Source organism: Girardinichthys multiradiatus, chromosome 4 (assembly GCF_021462225.1).
Source record: "Girardinichthys multiradiatus isolate DD_20200921_A chromosome 4, DD_fGirMul_XY1, whole genome shotgun sequence".
NCBI lineage: Eukaryota > Metazoa > Chordata > Actinopteri > Cyprinodontiformes > Goodeidae > Girardinichthys > Girardinichthys multiradiatus.
In genome coordinates, this window is record NC_061797.1 from 35,725,548 (window position 1) to 35,742,453 (window position 16,906).

The window sequence follows — 16,906 nt, forward strand, 5'->3', positions numbered from 1 at the left end:
TCATTTTTTGCTTTTCCCATTTACATTTTCTTTTTTTTTTTTTTACTTTTGAGAAATACCTTAGTGACATATAATTGTTCCATGCGCTGTGGTTCTGACGGAGAAATTTAAGCATTACAAAGCTCTCGATATAGGGCAGTAAACAGTCCCATTAGAAGGAATAAAAAGCTGGAAATTCAGGCTACTTGTGAACCCTTGAAAAATATTTCCTTCCCAAAACTGCCATATAGTTTCCTTGGGGAAATAAAACCAAAATATTCTTGTTAGTTATTTACAGCTAGCTCGTTTGTCATTAAAAAAATGTATTTAATAAGTTTAAAAAGTTTCTTGAAGTCAGAGATTTCAGCGGTTGATTAAAACACATCAACAGTCGTTATGAAGCCTACTGTCCTGTATGCAGTTGTTAAAGCTGTTAAAGCTAGGTAACCTAAAGGTGTAAAATCACTGGAGTCAGAGCTAAAAAACACCAACTTCAGTGGATAAAGTTATACTTAGGTTGCTTAGATTTGTAACTAACTGTAACGTACTGCAGGTAAAAAAGCACTCAAGGAATGTTGGCTATAGTGTGTTTTCATTGTGAACTCATAAGCGAACTTATTTTGTTTTTCAAACAAAATCCAATTGCATCACAATTCTTAATATGAAAATAAATTCCTCAAAACAGGACATGCCCAGTGACATTTGTTTTTTTTTTTTTCAAATGCATGTGTCTTGTGTTGAGAGAGACAAAATGCTGTTTCACCTCTGTAAACATTTTAATGTAATATCCCTGGTAACATACTGTATGTCTACCTGGTTACTTATTTGCCTCTTTGAGTCAGAGTGGAGACCAGATCAGCTGTGTTGGGGTTGTTGACTTATTTTTAATTCTTGTATGCTACATCTCTGCCAAACACACCAACACGACATTCATTCACAGAGATCAGGATGCCCTCTAAAAAGTTAGGCCACTCTAGAGCTGCTTAAGTCTCTTTTAGCATCGACAGTACCAGTCTGTTTCAGTAAATCAAGGCTGCCTTGTAAGGTGGTCATATGTGTAAGCAGGTGGTTCTGCATTATTAGCCTACACAGTGCCTTGCAAAAGTATTCATACCGTTTGAACCGTTTGAACCGTTTCACATTTATATCATATTCTGACCACAAGCTTCAGTGTTTTTCCTGGGAATTATATGTGATACACAACACAAAATAGGACACACTTTAAAATGAAGTAAAAGGGAAATGGATACATTTGTTTTTAACAGTTTTCATATATTAAGAGCTGGAAGGTGAGACGTGCATTTGTGGTCAGCTTATTTACTCTGATATCCCTAAATAAAATCTAGTGCAACTAACAGCCTTCAGTAAGTTCCTAGTAAGTAAATAGAGTCCAACCTTGAGTAATTTAAAAACATTTTTGTGTCCTTTTCCTTCCACATCAGAATAATGAACTACTTTATGTTGGTTTGTCTGAAAAATATCTAGTAAAATATATTGAAGTTTGTAGTTGTTATGTGTGTTTTACATTGATCTGTCCTGAAGTGACTCTATGGAAAGAGTGTATTATTATTCACCATTTCAAGAAATACACCACAGATTTCTTTTACGCACTCAACTGTCCCTAGTTGTTTGTGTTCTTTTAGGTTAAGCGTTGTTATTTCCCAGTCCATGTTGTGGTAACCGTCTCTACTCTTGCTATCTCTAACTCAGTTTGCTACCATTTAAGTTTTCTTTCATATTTTAAGCACTATCTTCTCTTCCATTCATCCATTTCAGTCTTTGTGACCTTCTCTTCTTCCTTGTCTCCTTTTCTTGTACCACGTCTTGGTTTCAAACCCTCCTTTGAGTTGTGTAACCCCTCCTGTCTTTCCCTTGCCTCCAATCCTTTCTAGTTTCCCCTCCACCTTTTTTCTTGACTCCCTTTGACATTTGAAGGAGAGTGGGGATTCACTCAGCTGACAAAGGGAGAGGCACTGACGTCACAGCAGGCATGATACACCAGCATCTGCTGTGGTCTAAAAATACACACCACAGGGCACACACACAGTCAGTCTGCAGCTGCACTCAGCATTTATTTCAACCTCCACGCTCTACTGAGATGGCCCAGCTTTTACTCAACTGGGGCTTGTGGGCACGCTGTGCTACATGCTGCTTTGCTACACCTTAACAGCCATGATGTCTTTAGACATCTTGCTTTAAGAACATAGGTGTATAAGGGAGTAGGTTTGCTTACGAAGATAGTGGAGCATGCATGCATTCTTTTGACAAATTTTTCAAAGCGCTTATAGTGAATGTAATTAGTGGAAATTATGATATTCCAGTATATAACATTATTTTTAATAGCCTTTTGGATTATGGTAAAGATGAATGACATGTACTGTATTTTTCAAATAAAAATATTTTAGCGTTTCCCTCCAAATGATCTGTTTCAATTAACGTTTACTAACATTTTTGTAATTTGTAATTTATTTAGTTGAATAAAATTTAAAACTGTGTCAAAGTTATGGTAAAACTTCCAAACTGTTAGCCTTAGCAATGTTTGCATTAGATTTATATTGTTGCAGCTAATATTAGGCCTCTTAAAATGGGTCGTAGGAGAGCTACTTACGCTTTCAATATGGATAATTTGCTGCCTGGCATCAATAATGTATGTATGAAAATAGTATTATAAGAACAGGAAATGTGATCTGCAACATGTTTTCACTACAAACGCGACCCTTTTAAGCAAACTGAGCAAATTGTTTACAGCCCTAATAGCACATGTATTTAGTGGAGGTCTGGTACATGTTCAGTGTTAAAATCCAAACTATTTTCAGTTGTTTTGGATTATCATAAAGATGAATAATATGTTTTTTTGCAAAGTATTTTCTTGTTATAGAATTTCAAAAACTTTCTAGATCTGTTTTGATTTCAAATTGTCTTACATATTGGTATTTTAAAATTATTCCATTGCTCATCAAAAAGCAGGATAAAGTAGTTACCCTGTAGTTTTCATAATTGGGTGAGAGATTATGCTAAATTATACAAAAACGTTTTAGCATTAGCACTGTTAGCACAAGTTAACAATGGTGTTGCTAGTATTAGCTGATTAAAACTGGATACATTGTGAGTTACTACAATCTTGAGGAGTGATAATTTCTTGTCTGGTGTTGATTATGTTTTATTAGAAAATGCAGTGTAAGCTACAATGGTTTTTCACTACAAACTCAACCCTACTTTTTTATTGTAATTCTTATTTTTAAAATAATTGAACACATTTTTCAAAGTCCTCATACTAGACAAGATTAGTGAAAAATCCCAAATCCTGAATTTGTTTTTGAATTGTTTGTTGGATTGCCATAAAATGCATTAAATAATTACTTGTTTGTGCAAAGTATTTTCCTGATACAAAATATTTTTACCATTTCCATTCTAATCATGTCCTCTAGTTGAGCTGAGCTGTTTTAGTTAAAGATTCTATTTTATTTTTCAATATTTTCTTTTTTTTTGATGAAAATTACATAATTAGTCTAATTAGTCTTTTTTTGCTGATGTTAACAAGTTCTCTTAACTTTTTAACACTAGCAAATTTAACTGTTATGGTTTGCATTAGCTGAAGAAATCAGGTGTATAAGTATTTATCTAAGCATATATAAAAACCAGTCAAATGTTTAGACACACTCATTAAATTGAATGAGAAAGTGTGTTCATGCCCCCTCTTCTATATTTGCTGTTATACTCAGGTTTTTAATGACAAAATATTAAACCATTACCTGAAATGCCAAAGTGAAAGGTCTAAATTTTACAATTTTAATTTAAAAATCACAATTTATTGATTTTCCCATTTGTTGGGTCCAAAGTTACATTACAGATTTGATGTATTTTATGTATTTGTACACATTTCTGAAATAAATTGTTAATTTTCTGAATCTTGCACATCTTTTTCTCTCTTCTGTCTGCATGTGTGTACATGTTTGGCCCATCTGTTGCTGGGTTTGGCATATAACTAGAGAAGTGGAACAGGCAGGTCTGTCAGACTTGGAGATCATCTCCCAGCCGGTGGAGGATGAGAACCAGCGCCTGGCTCCTCCAGTCCAGCTGGTCAGCTTTGGCTACAGAGATCTGCCCCTCGCAGCTCTGGACCTCTCACTGGCCGGCTCGCAGCTGCTCTCCAACGCAGACGAAGAAGAAAACAGGGAAGGGTAAGTCACTAGCAATGTATGGGAGACATTCAGGACTCTTACACATATTTGGCAACAGACAGGTAAGACTGACACAGTGGTGACATACAGTGAATTGCAAACATATTCATACTCTAAGAAATTTTTCACATTTTAATGAGACCAGAATCAAACACTTTGGCCTACATGCAAAAGGCTTTAAGTGTAGGAAAACACACCAACCCTGTGATGTAACATGGTGGTAGCAGCATCATGCTGTGGGGATGCTTGTTTTTCAGCAGGGACGTGGAAGCTGGCCAGAGTCGATTGGAAGATAGATGGAGTTGAATACAGAGCAATCCTGGAGGAAACCCTTTTAGAGGCTCCAAAGCACTTGTGACTGAAGCGGAGGTTTAACTATTTAGCAGGGCAACAACCTCAAACATTCAGTCTGAGCTGAAAAAATTAGTTTACGTTAGAGCATGTTCATTTTTTGGAATGGCCCAGTCATTGTTGAAAACCTAAAAATTATCGAGAATCTGTGGCAGGACTTGAAACCTGCTGTTTGCAGAAGATCTCGATCTAACCCGAGTGAGCTTGAACAATTTTTTAAAGAAAAATGAGCTAAAACCTTCTCTAAAAAGTCTGTAGAAGTGCAAACCTGCTAGGGACATACCTTAAATAACCTGATGCTGTGATTGCAGCAACAGATGCATCTACAAAGTATTGACTTAAAGGAGCAAAGTTAACTTCCAGAGGTATAAAAAGTCAAGACATTGTAAGCAGCTGTAAACTATGTTGTGATTTTTTTTCTTCTCTAAAGAAGGCTCCTAAACAAAGAAAATCATTGTTATATAACAGTTATCGTTTCAACCTTAAGTGTCTCCTTGTCTTTAGTTCATCTGGTTTTAGAATGTGGATTCTGGTTCTTACCATTTTGTCGTTGGGTTTACTATTTTTGAGATTGGTAGGACTTAATAACATTTGGTGTGTTCTTTGTGTTATTACTATATAAAAAGAAGTAAATACCGTTTTTTTCTGTGTCTGGCACATTTTGTAGCAATTCGGACATTTAAGCACAATCTCCTCCACTACAAAGCATGCTGCAAATTCTCCAATCACAGCACTGCGTCACGAGCTCTGGTTTCAGTCTTGGTCAATTCCTTTATGTTTTTTAAAATTTTATACTTTTATCTTCATACCTGGAATACTTTGTATTAAATGAGGTGTAATAAAATGTTTGAGAAACACTGCCTCAGAGAATGTAGAACCTTATTGCAAGATTTATAAAAGGCTGGCAACATTTCCATCTTGAGGATAAATCAGACATGTTAAGCATGATTCTAAAATGTAACCTATCACAATGATTTTATCACCTTAGTAAATAAAAAAATAAAAACATTGTGTTTGTTAGAAAACTGTAACAATTTCTAAGGACATTATTTATAATTGAAGAAAAAAACTATTCCAGATTTAATATGCAGCACATTAAAGAGTGGAAACCTTCATAAATCTGTAAACAAAGCTTATTTATTACTTCAATGAAGACAAATGTATTAGATTCATTTATTTTTTATTTTTTTTGCATGTGGAGGGTTAAAAGGTAGCATTCTCCTACATGACAGGTTCTATTAATTACATTGAAATGGCCTACTGAGCTGAGTAGTATTCAGAGGGTATCATCATTCCTCAAGGTTGACTAAGACATCAGACTTTGGGGCAAACGACAGTGGCATGCCAGTCATCCCCTACCTGTCCTATCCACATATACAGCTCTGCTGAAGAGGTGACTACCTTTTAATTTCCCAGTGCAGCAGTCAGTAAAGAACCTGACTGATGCAAAGCAAACGTTACTGATCTCTTCATCGTCAGCAGGGCTCTGAAGAAACCTGACAAGACAGCAGTGCACAGCTTGTGTTGGTCTTTGCAGAAAATTTAAAGACGTTAGCTGGCAGGGGTCACGAAGTGGATGAGCATTATTGATTGAACATGTCAGCAGTGTGTAACCCAGATACAACGGAAATGTATGTTGGCATTTTCAGCTCACCATATGTTTGCAAATGCAAGCAGAATTCCCTTTAACTTCACATGAACGCCCCATCGGTTCTGCACAGAAAATGCGAGACTACCACAGATAATGTGTTAAGGATCTGTGACACTGTGGGCTTCTGGTTTCTTATAAAAATATGGTGGCATATGACATTAAATTAAAATTGGTCATCTCTGGGCTTTCAGCAACATAATAATTCCAGAACATTTCAACAAACACAAAATAAACCTTCCATATCCTTCACAGGCTATTAACTTAAACCTAGAAAACTTAAGGGTGATCTGAAGAGGAGAGGAACTCAGGACTCTGGATAATCCAGAGAGATCATACGAAGAGAAATTGTCAAATGTCCTTCTCTCTGTATGGTTCAAATTTGTAAAATGTTACAAATTATGCTACTGCAATAAAATGCACATTTATTTTGTCGCTTTTTAGGGTTAGTTTCAAACTACCTTTAATTTCCTTGTACAATGAAGTGTCCAAGGAAGTGTCAGGTCTCAAAAACCTATCTACAGCAGATGAAGGGTGTCTGAATGTCATGACATTAAAGACCTGAGACAGAATATTTAATGTCTGTTAGATTTTTTTATCTTTGGTAGTTTTGCATGTTGGTATCTCATCATGGCACAGCAGTGTTTCTTGTTTAATTAAATAACCTTTTAACAATGTTTTTTTTCACATGCACAATCTATTCACTGTCTAGTAAATGTGGATCCAACCTTAGTGTGAGCTGTCTCTGGGATGCTCATAAACACCATAAGATGTGGTACAGGATCCAGCACACACATCCAAGGACTCCGTTTGACACCAAATCAGGCCTCACTCCATTGGTTCCCTTCAGTTAGCCAGTCATAGCCAGGAACAGATGGATTTCACAGACGTACCATCAACAGCCGGTAGTGAAGACTATCACACTATGCTGATTTTACAACTAGTACTACCCAACTATATCCTGTTCCATATCAGGATCAGTAGTAACATCACTTTCCATCGCTTTGCATGCTGAATAGATGTGTCAGTGTTTGTTAAAGATTTGATTTCTGTGGAGTCGGTTTTGTTTGGTAACACTTCGGTGTACAGTGATAAATTATGAAGGCAGCATTTCTCTCTACTCAACCTCTGAAATCATCGAGGCACACTTTTATTGTTGTTGAGTGATGCTAAAACGAGACCACCAGTTTGTGAAAATTAGCTCCAGGCTGAAGGCTGGAGACTGATTCTGTGTTTTTTGGTCCGCAGGCAGAAAAGTGCTCTTAACAGTCATTTTACTGTTGAGCTCAATTTAATCAAAGTGTTCCGTGTGATGTGGCCGCTTTCATACCAAAGTCATTAGAGCAACGTATCTGCCTATGAAAAAATGATGCTAGTAGGAGTTACAAACGTCATCATACTTTCTTTAAGCTTTAATGAGATTCCATTTTCAGTGCCAGCCAGAAAGTTACATGCACTCATCTCTCATCATAAACCTTTTTTGTGATTTATTTGAACTTCAGGGTGGAATGATTGCGCAAACTGCAACTTGAATTATTTATAAAAACTAGAACCATGTGTAAATGTATGTGGATTTTCTTCAATCCAGACAGGGTCCAAATTATACGTACGTACGAATTATGCCCCCTTTTTTTTTTTCTTGGCAAAAAAATGCCCCACTTTTTGCCACATGTTTAAGATCATCAGTCAAATTTCATTGTCAGGCAACCTGAGCCCGAGCAATAAAAAAAGCAGTTTTTAAATGATTAATTTATTAAAGATAAAAAGACACACTTGGTGGCAACAACTGTCGACAAGTGTTTGCATTACTTGGCAATGAGTCCTTACATCACTGTGAAGGGTATTGGCCCACTCATTTTTACACAGTTTTATTTCAGCAACATCAGAGGGTCTTTTATGATTGGTCAAAGTAACAAAAATTAACTTGAAATGAATTGAAGTAGTGAAATACTGAACATGGTAAAATTCAGTGCTGTAAAAACCAACATGTGATCAATTTTGCCTCTGTGAAAATTAGAATCTGTGACTTTAGAGATCATTAAAATGATAACATGGTAAATATTAATGCTAGTTAGTAATGTCAGTTTTATCATTCATCACGTTCACAGTGTAACTTTTGTTACTTCCGGTAGATCAGAATATGGCAGCAGCCCCAGCGCGACTTTGGAGTTTTGTAGTCCGTGACCCACAATTTCCCATGATTCATTGCAGGTCGAATCGGATTGGTCGAGTTCGTGCAGCAATGGCGGATGATGGTGGCAAAAATTGCAAATAAAACGCTTTCTGTGACCTCCAAATACACTTTTAAGATGTTTTTAGGCGAGAATTAAGTTCCACCCCGTGGCCAATGGTATCACTGCCGTACTACTGAAAATGCATGTGAATGGATATGGACTACATCTACTCCGCTATTACACCGGGGCTGCTGCCGTATTCCGATCTACCTTAAGTAACAAAATTACTGTAAATGTGATGAATGATAAAACTGAAGTGATAAAATATTTATAACATTAATATTTACCATGTTTTCATTTTAATGACATCAAAATTCACGGATTTTAATTTTCACAGAGGTGAAATTATTCACGTTGGTTTTTACAGCACTCAATTTTACCATGTTCAATATTTCACACCTTCAATTCATTTCAAGTTAATTTTTGTTACTTTAACCCCTCAAAGTCTTTAGGCAGGTCACCTCTAAGTTAAGTCCAGACTTTGATTAGGCAACTTTAAAATCTTTTTTTTTGCAGGCATTTAAAGGTGGACTTGCTAGTATGCTATAGATTATTGTCCTGCTACATAACCCGTGTGTTTGAGCATAATGTCACAAACTGATTTCAGGACATTCTCTTACTGGATTATCTGGTGGAAATCAGAATTCATGGTTCTATCCATTATTGTGCATCTTCCAGGTCCTGAAGCAGCAAAGCAGCCCCAGACCTTCACACCATCATCACCCTGTTTGACTGTCAGTTTCACATTCTTGTTCTGAATTTTTTTGTTAGTTTTACACCAGATGTTGCAGGATACACTTTTCAAAAGGTTCTGCTTTTGTCTATCCACAGAATATTATCGCTAACATCTTGGAGATCATTAATATATTTTCTGGCATATGTGGGCCTTTTTTTGTGTTAGGATTATGAATCTGAGAATATTATTTAATATTTAACATTAACATTTTATCAAATAATATTTGGGTCTGTTAAGGGTTGTCCTGTGAATACCAGCCCCATAAGGCGATGGTATTAGGACAAAATAGAAAGGTGTGAGACGAGCTCTGACATTATTGAACAGCAAAAACTCTACACACAAAATTTCTTAAAACACAAGAATTTATTAACAAAAATAAGTCAACTCAAAGTCAAACATATTTCAATCAAACTCTTTACTATGCTAAAACAATCCAACTAACTACCAAGCAGTATTAAAGAATAGGGAAGACTAATGGGCTGTGTACAATATAAACAAGTTGATGAGAGATGATTGAAAATCATGACCAAAAAGAGTGATGCAACATTACCATGCAATGTTTATGTTTGAGAACCAAGGATTATCTTGAAGAATCTGAAAGTGACGTGAAGTTAGTCTTGGAACTAACTTAGACAACCATTCACAATGCACTCGTACTCGTACTCGTACTCGTCGTCTTCCGCTTATCCGGGACCGGGTCGCGGGGGCAGCAGACTCAGCAGAGACGCCCAGACGTCCCTCTCCCCAGACCTCCTCCAGCTCCTCCAGGGGGAGCCCAAGGCGTTCCCAGGCCAGCCAAGAGACATAGTCCCTCCAGCGTGTCCTGGGCCATCCCCTGGGCCTCCTCCCGGTGGGACGTGCCTGGAACACCTCCCGAGGAAGGCGTCCAGGAGGCATCCGGTATAGATGCCCAAGCCACCTCAACTGGCTCCTCTCGATGTGGAGGAGCAGCGGCTCTACTCCGAGCCCCTCCCGGATGGCCGAGCTCCTCACCCTATCTCTAAGGGAGTGCCCGGCCACCCTACGGAGGAAGCTCATTTCAGCCGCTTGTATCTGGGATCTCGTTCTTTCGGTCATGACCCAAAGTTCATGGCCATAGGTGAGGGTAGGAACGTAGACCGACCGGTAAATTGAGAGCTTTGCTTTTCAGCTCAGCTCTCTCTTCACCACAACGGACCAGCACAGTGCCCCCATTACTGTGGCAGCCGCACTGATCCGTCTGTCGATCTCCCGCTCCATTTTTCCCTCACTTGTGAACAAGACCCCGAGATACTTAAACTCCTCCACTTGAGGCAGGAACTACCCTCCAACCTGAAGAGGACAAGCCACCCTTTTCCAGTTGAAAACCATGGCCTCGGACTTGGAGGAGCTGATCTTCATCCCAGCCGCTTCACACTCGGCTGCGAACCGCCCCAGTGCATGCTGTAGGTCTTGGCTAGGGGGGGCCAGCAGGACCACGTCATCTGCAAAAAGAAGAGACGAAATCCACTGGTCCCCAAATCAGACCCCCTCCGGCCCTTGGCTGCGTCTAGAAATCCTGTTCATAAAAGTTATGAACAGGACCGGTGACAAAGGGCAGCCCTGCCGGAGTCCAACATGCACCGGGAACAGGTCCGACTTAGTGCCGGCAATGCGGACCAAACTCCTGCTCCGCTATATTCATTCACAATGCAAGATCAGATAAAATATTATTTTAATAAAATAATGTTTTAAGAATGATCTGCTGAATAAAACCAACCTTCTGGATGACTAATTCTCAACGGGGTCTAATTAGCTGCCTTTATTTATTAACATAATATTTAAAGAAATATTATTTACAGAGTATTTTGCAAAAGAGCCAAATCTTTCTGGAGAAATCGGGCTTAATGGTGATTACTTAGTTATCAAATTTAGTAAAATGATGTTAGGGACACATTATTTACTGGATTGAAAACTAACCTTTCTGGGCAAATATTTGGCAGCCAGCATGTGTCCTTAGCTGTTAGCAGTTGAAGCTAACAAAAGAGGCTGATAGCTTATCACCAGAATCCAACACACACCTTTAAAAATACCGTCAATAAAGGGGTTAAAATGCATAAGCACGGATGGCGCGTTATGACCGATCTTCAGTGTTTAAAATCACCCTTTTAATAAAGTTTGTCTTAACTTTAAAATCCCACAAACACAGAACACAACCTGAACATGTGTGCTGCAGATATTCTGCTAGCACCAAGATAGCTGAGTTCAACACAAACAAAACCAAACTTAATAAAATGAAAAACGGTTAGATCATTTCATTCTAAATCACTTCTATATTATTCTGGCCAAACACTTAACCTCATGAACTGTGGTGAGGAACGTTGTCCAAGGCTGCGAAGTTTGAAGAAACGTCCACAGTCTTTAAACAGTTAGCTACAGCTAACCTCCTTAGCTGTGAGGAGTGGCGGCTGTTCTGTCGGTCGGCCAAACTGCACGTTACCGTAACCACGGTGATGCGGCTCCTGTTGTCCTTCTCTCAGGCAGGGAAAACCGCTTCACTCGGCTTGTAGAGACAGCGTCTCTGCTGGGGACTTCTCTGGGACAGTTTGCTTCTGCAGGCCTCAGAGAGAAAGTAAGCAATGCTTATACCTTCATTAGTAATTCATCAGTACTTAACTTAGCGCATATGATCGATGATCGTATGACACCCTTGGATCCAGTTTGAAGAGTTTATGTCTTTTTGCCAGGAAAGAGACATTAGCGCACTTGTCTCTTCTTATCCCGATGATCACCGGCGTGGAAGACATTGGACCATTGGAAAGGTGGGGGGTTTATACGGGCAGTGGCATCATGGGAAGTCTGCTGTTACCCCCAATTCCTAAGTTGTGCCGGACGTAGGTTAATGGAATATATTTTGAAAGTTCCAGAAAAGTCCATACCGCATTTCCTGTTGTAACTCATGGCTGTGGTCCCAACAACAGCGTCTTTGTTTGGTAGTTACTCTCTTGGAAGTAATTTTAATGTCCGGCTTTTCCTGCGAAGGTTCACCACTAATGTTTCCTCTGTATGTAATGGCTCAAAGTGCTTTGTACGCACTTTGAGCCAAAAGTCTTGGCTTTGCAACCCCTTGCAGACTTACAGATATCAATGAAGTTGTTTCCACATTGTTGTTGAGATCAAGACATGATGTGATGCTTTTTGAGATCTTGTAGCCTGCTTCATGTTTTCAAACAGGTTCTGTTTGGTTGATATCTTGATTTTACAGTTCTTATAGTTGGATGTAGCTACTAAATTCAAACCTAGCTTCAAAAAAATAAAAAATATGAATAAAAATTGGTCTGCCACAGTTTATTCATGATTTAACAAGGGGGTAGTTACTTTTTAACATGGGGCAAGGTTGGTTTGGATAGCTATTTCCCTTAATACATGAAAGCAGTATTAGGAAACTGTGCCCTGTATTTGCTCGTAATATCGATCATCTGAAACATGCAAATGGTGCTAAAAAGCAAAAATTAAAGAATTATGTAAGGAAGCAAATACTTTTTTACAGCACTATATGTACATACATCCTCACTAATTTAGATAAATGGTCCTACACAAATGTTTGAAAGATATCACTCTGTGTATTATGAATTTTTGAGAACAATCTCAATACTTTTAAGAAGATGCAAGATTACATTTTAAATGGAGAAGGGATATACTTTACTTAACAAAACTTAACTCTTATCTGAATTGGAAATAGGTATGTCAGAGTTTTTCAGTTGTTTCTAACGTCAGAGACCCACATCTATGCTATCAAGCACAGAGAAGAGAAATTGTTCATATATTTTCTTTGATTCAGTGCTTTCGTTTCACCTGACTTAACTGGTGGAGCAATATGTGAGAGCTGCCAGGCCAATATCTGTGCTCGCTCTCAGAATGCAAATGGGAAAAAGCTGAAGTGCATCTCCCAGGGTGAAGGATTGCTAAACTCACCTTTGGGGAAATGGGGCAGAGGAAATGAACCTTTTTATATAGACGAGTGGAGTGATGAAGGAAAGCTGAAAGGACGCGAGACATGAGCAGTTGGACTGCAGTTCACGGCTATCAAAATTAAAATTTACGTGGATGAGGAATGTTTCAGTTTTTCTGCTGACATACACCCCCCCCCCCCCCCCCCCCCCCCCCCCCCCCCACCAATATGTACACATACACAAACCATGCCCACTTATTCCAGTAAGCACTAACCAGCTCGTTGGCTCGCTGAGACAGAGGTAGAAGCATAACAAGTAAGCAAGCCTTCCACTGTAAATTGTTAAGAATGCTTGTTTGGTGATGCTAGACATCATGATAGCTCTACTGAAAGTGAGAATGTCTCAAGCACAGTGAAGGTGTTTCATCAACACGGTGACGGCTCATTGGGTGAGGAGTGGGAGTTATTTTCAGTGGTAGTGTGGGAATAAGTTGCTGTCAGCAAGTTTTCTCATTTACCCACTCCAAAGAAAAAGTGCAAGTGAATGAAAACATATTCAGGTTTGACTGATATGTTTTTCTCTTTTTAGTTTATTTTAGAGGTTATTTGTCAGCTTGTAGTTTAGTTTAAAGCTATGAAACCGTTCACCTTTACTGTTTAGTCCCTAAATAGAAACATAAAGAGAAACTGCAGCATCTTTTGAATAACTGGCACCATGCTATATAAGAAGGAAGCAAGCAGGGGGGATTAATCAAGAGAAAAGGCTTCAAGCTGCTGCTGTGTGATGTACCAACTTCTGTCAGGCATGTGTGCATATCATAGCCTGTAACATTGTGAAGGCGCAGCTGACCTTACGGTTATCTCTAGTGTATTTGCTCCACTTGCTCTTCGTAGTGGCAGAGCAGTTACCTATATACAACCCGTTATTCTTGTGCTCCCCCTGTCTCTCCTCCACACATGTATATTTTTATGCGGGCATTTACACACAGGGAAAGAGATGCAGGAAAGAAGGCCAGGCCTGAAAAGCTTTCTAACGGCGCTGTGTAATGGTTATCTAATCCTCTGTAATCATGGTTCACTTCATATTCCAGTTTATACTGGGCTGTCACACCTCATTAGGAACAATGGTACTCCTTCACTGATGCCTCTGCATATTTAATAAGCTTTTCTTCGTTCACCACCTCTCTGTGTGTTTTGTATTTTTTCATATTTTCTCTGTATTTTTGCTTATACTTCAAATCTTTTTTCTCGGCTTCTTTACACAATCACTGTTTAATCCCCCCTCCGCCCCCCTTCATTTTCCAGACTCACTCAAAGTCAGCCTCACCACACTGAACTACAAGCATGTACCACAACACTAGATTCCAGAAATCAACCTGTGTCTTTCAGATTCATGTTTTAATGGGTAAAAGGGCGCAGGAAGGTGGATGGGTTGGAGATTTCCTGCACATGTTCACTGTGTTGCCAAACAGAATGTTCCCATCAGGAGCAAAGTGGGCGACATTGTGGGAGGTGGTTGTTTTACGTAGCATCAGGGGGCAGCTGCAGTGTTAGCAGTTTTGGCATGGTAAGTGGAGTGTAGTTATTATTAGAGTTGGGCCCATCCATCTTCCTGTCTAGCAAAAACCCTGGAAGGACAAAGGTGGTGTGGGCTTGTGTTCAGCACTTTAATGTCCGCCGACTCACCTCTTGGTTGTCAAGCCGCTTCTGTTTTTTTTTTTGCCATTTTCTTCCTAACATTCTTTTTTTTGGTTTGGTAAAAGGCTGTTTTGGTTCTTGTCTTGGTATTCACAGACATCTCTCAGCTGCTATGTTTAGGTGTCCCCCCACAAGATTATTTTCCTCTATCGCATCCTCCTCTGTCACAACAGCCATCTGCATATTCTCCATTTCTATATCAATAAACCTTTAAGGCCTTAACATACCAGTCCGCATCCACGATTGTGAGCCGCTTGGACCACACTGTCAAAAATGCAGGTTTTTTGTCCCTGTGGTTCCTGAGACATATAATATATAAATAGGGGAAACAGTAGATCTTTCCACACTATGTTTTTAAAACAAGCATTGCTGTTTTTTTTTTCTTCTTCTGCTCATCATCTGGCCCATTGCTGTCTTTATCTGCTGTGTGTCTGACACCACCCTTTGGTAGCTGTATGATTGTTGTCACTGCAGAGTAAAAGCGGAAGAATCTAGGCTGGATACAAAGTCCTCACGTTCACAGATAAGGACAAACAGAAAAGCTTAAGCTCATTTGCATACCCTGGAAATACAAAGTTCTACTGACGTTAAACATCTCCTCAGCGTCTGACACAGTTATTTATAATATCCTGATAAACACTATCTGGTTTGAATATCTGAGTATGTCCTCAGATGGTTGCCTAATACTTATCTGGTATGCGCTTCAGAGTGCTTGAAAACCAAATCATTTATGAATCTACAGAACGGTCATGTTTAGTTCCTCAGGGTTCTGTTCTGGTACCCATCATCTGAGTGATTTAGGATTCTTGCTAAAACCCAGTATCATAAATTCAGGTGTAATTTGTCTTAATAAGAATGGGCTAGCTGAGCAGGCAGTATCTTTGGTGTGAGACTTCTGGATAGCTCAGACAATAGAACTCATAAAAACCCTGTTCTAAAGTTGCTACACTGGCTACCAGTCAGTTTCAGGACTAATTTTAAAATCTTGGTCTTAACCTCTTGAGCTTTAAATCGATACTCTCCCTCTTTTATTGCCGATTTGATTCAGCTATGCAACTCCTGTCATTGTCTGAGGTCATCTAATTAGAACCTTTTAATGGCCACCATATCTGTTTCAGCACTCAAGGATACCAATCTTTCCAAATTGGAGCATCCAGACTTTGAAATGTACTATCTTTATTTTTGCAGAGTTTGGACTGTGGATGTTTTAAAAAGCTAAAGACATGTAAACTTTTATTTGGTATTTTATTACTGTTTTGTTTTTCTACATTGTATGTTGTTGCATATTTAATTGGGTTTTGTTTTGTGAAGCAATTTAAGACATTGTCTTTAAAGATTGCTATATAAATGGTCTTTTACTAGTTACTAGCAGATCCTAGTACAGATGACAAAATATAGTATATCTCTCAGGCTTTGTGGTCCAGCAGACAGGAGAGCAGACTGTGAGATTTGAATTGTGTGGTCTTTATCATCTTTTTTCCTTCTCTCTGGCAGCTTCATGTTCAACATTTATTGCCTAATATGGCCACCATCTTTCATCATGTCCAAAGAATCTCAACCATACCTCTCTATTCAGTCCTGCTTAGTTAATAGTTTACAGAACCACCATTTGCTGCTCTTACAGCTGCAGAACATTTGGGCTTTGTCTTTACTAGCTTTGCAGATGGTTGACTGAACATTTTGCTCATTCTTCTTTGCAACATAACCCAAGCTCTGCCAGGTTGGGTGGAAAGGGTCTGTAAATACCAATTTCCAACTCTTGCCAAAAAGTTAAAATTTGATTAATGTCTGGACACATGAATATGCTTTGACACGCTTTTTACACCAAACCTGAGGTAGGATTTTAAATTTGCAATAAGGGATAGGGTTAACAAGCTTGCCTCGCTGGATGAAAACAGGGGATTTGGATTAACAAAATATTCACTCTATATTATTCGTTAATTTTCTTTTTAAGGTGCCAAATTGGCTTATCAAACCACCTTGTGCAGCTGATTGAAATTACAAGTTAACACCTGAGCAGTGAAGTGATGTCACATCCCATCCCAGTGATGGGTGTGTGGACGCCAGGCACTGGGACAAAAGCATATGTTGTTGGTATGACTGGTCCAAATGTGCAAGGAGGCCATGGTTAGGTACCAACACCAGATGGTTTATCTAAATTTGTAGTAA

The 16,906-nt window shown here is 38.8% G+C and overlaps 1 protein-coding gene across 1 annotated transcript in view; it reads left to right on the top strand.

The window, feature by feature from the left end:
- LOC124866884 (transmembrane protein 266-like) overlaps positions 1–16,906 on the top strand; it is a 59,791-nt gene that overhangs the window by 11,192 nt on the left and 31,693 nt on the right. Inside the window, exon 3 of the mRNA XM_047362905.1 lies at positions 3,969–4,160. Within this exon, the coding sequence (XP_047218861.1) occupies positions 3,969–4,160 (192 nt within the window). The remainder of the gene's footprint in view (positions 1–3,968; positions 4,161–16,906) is intronic.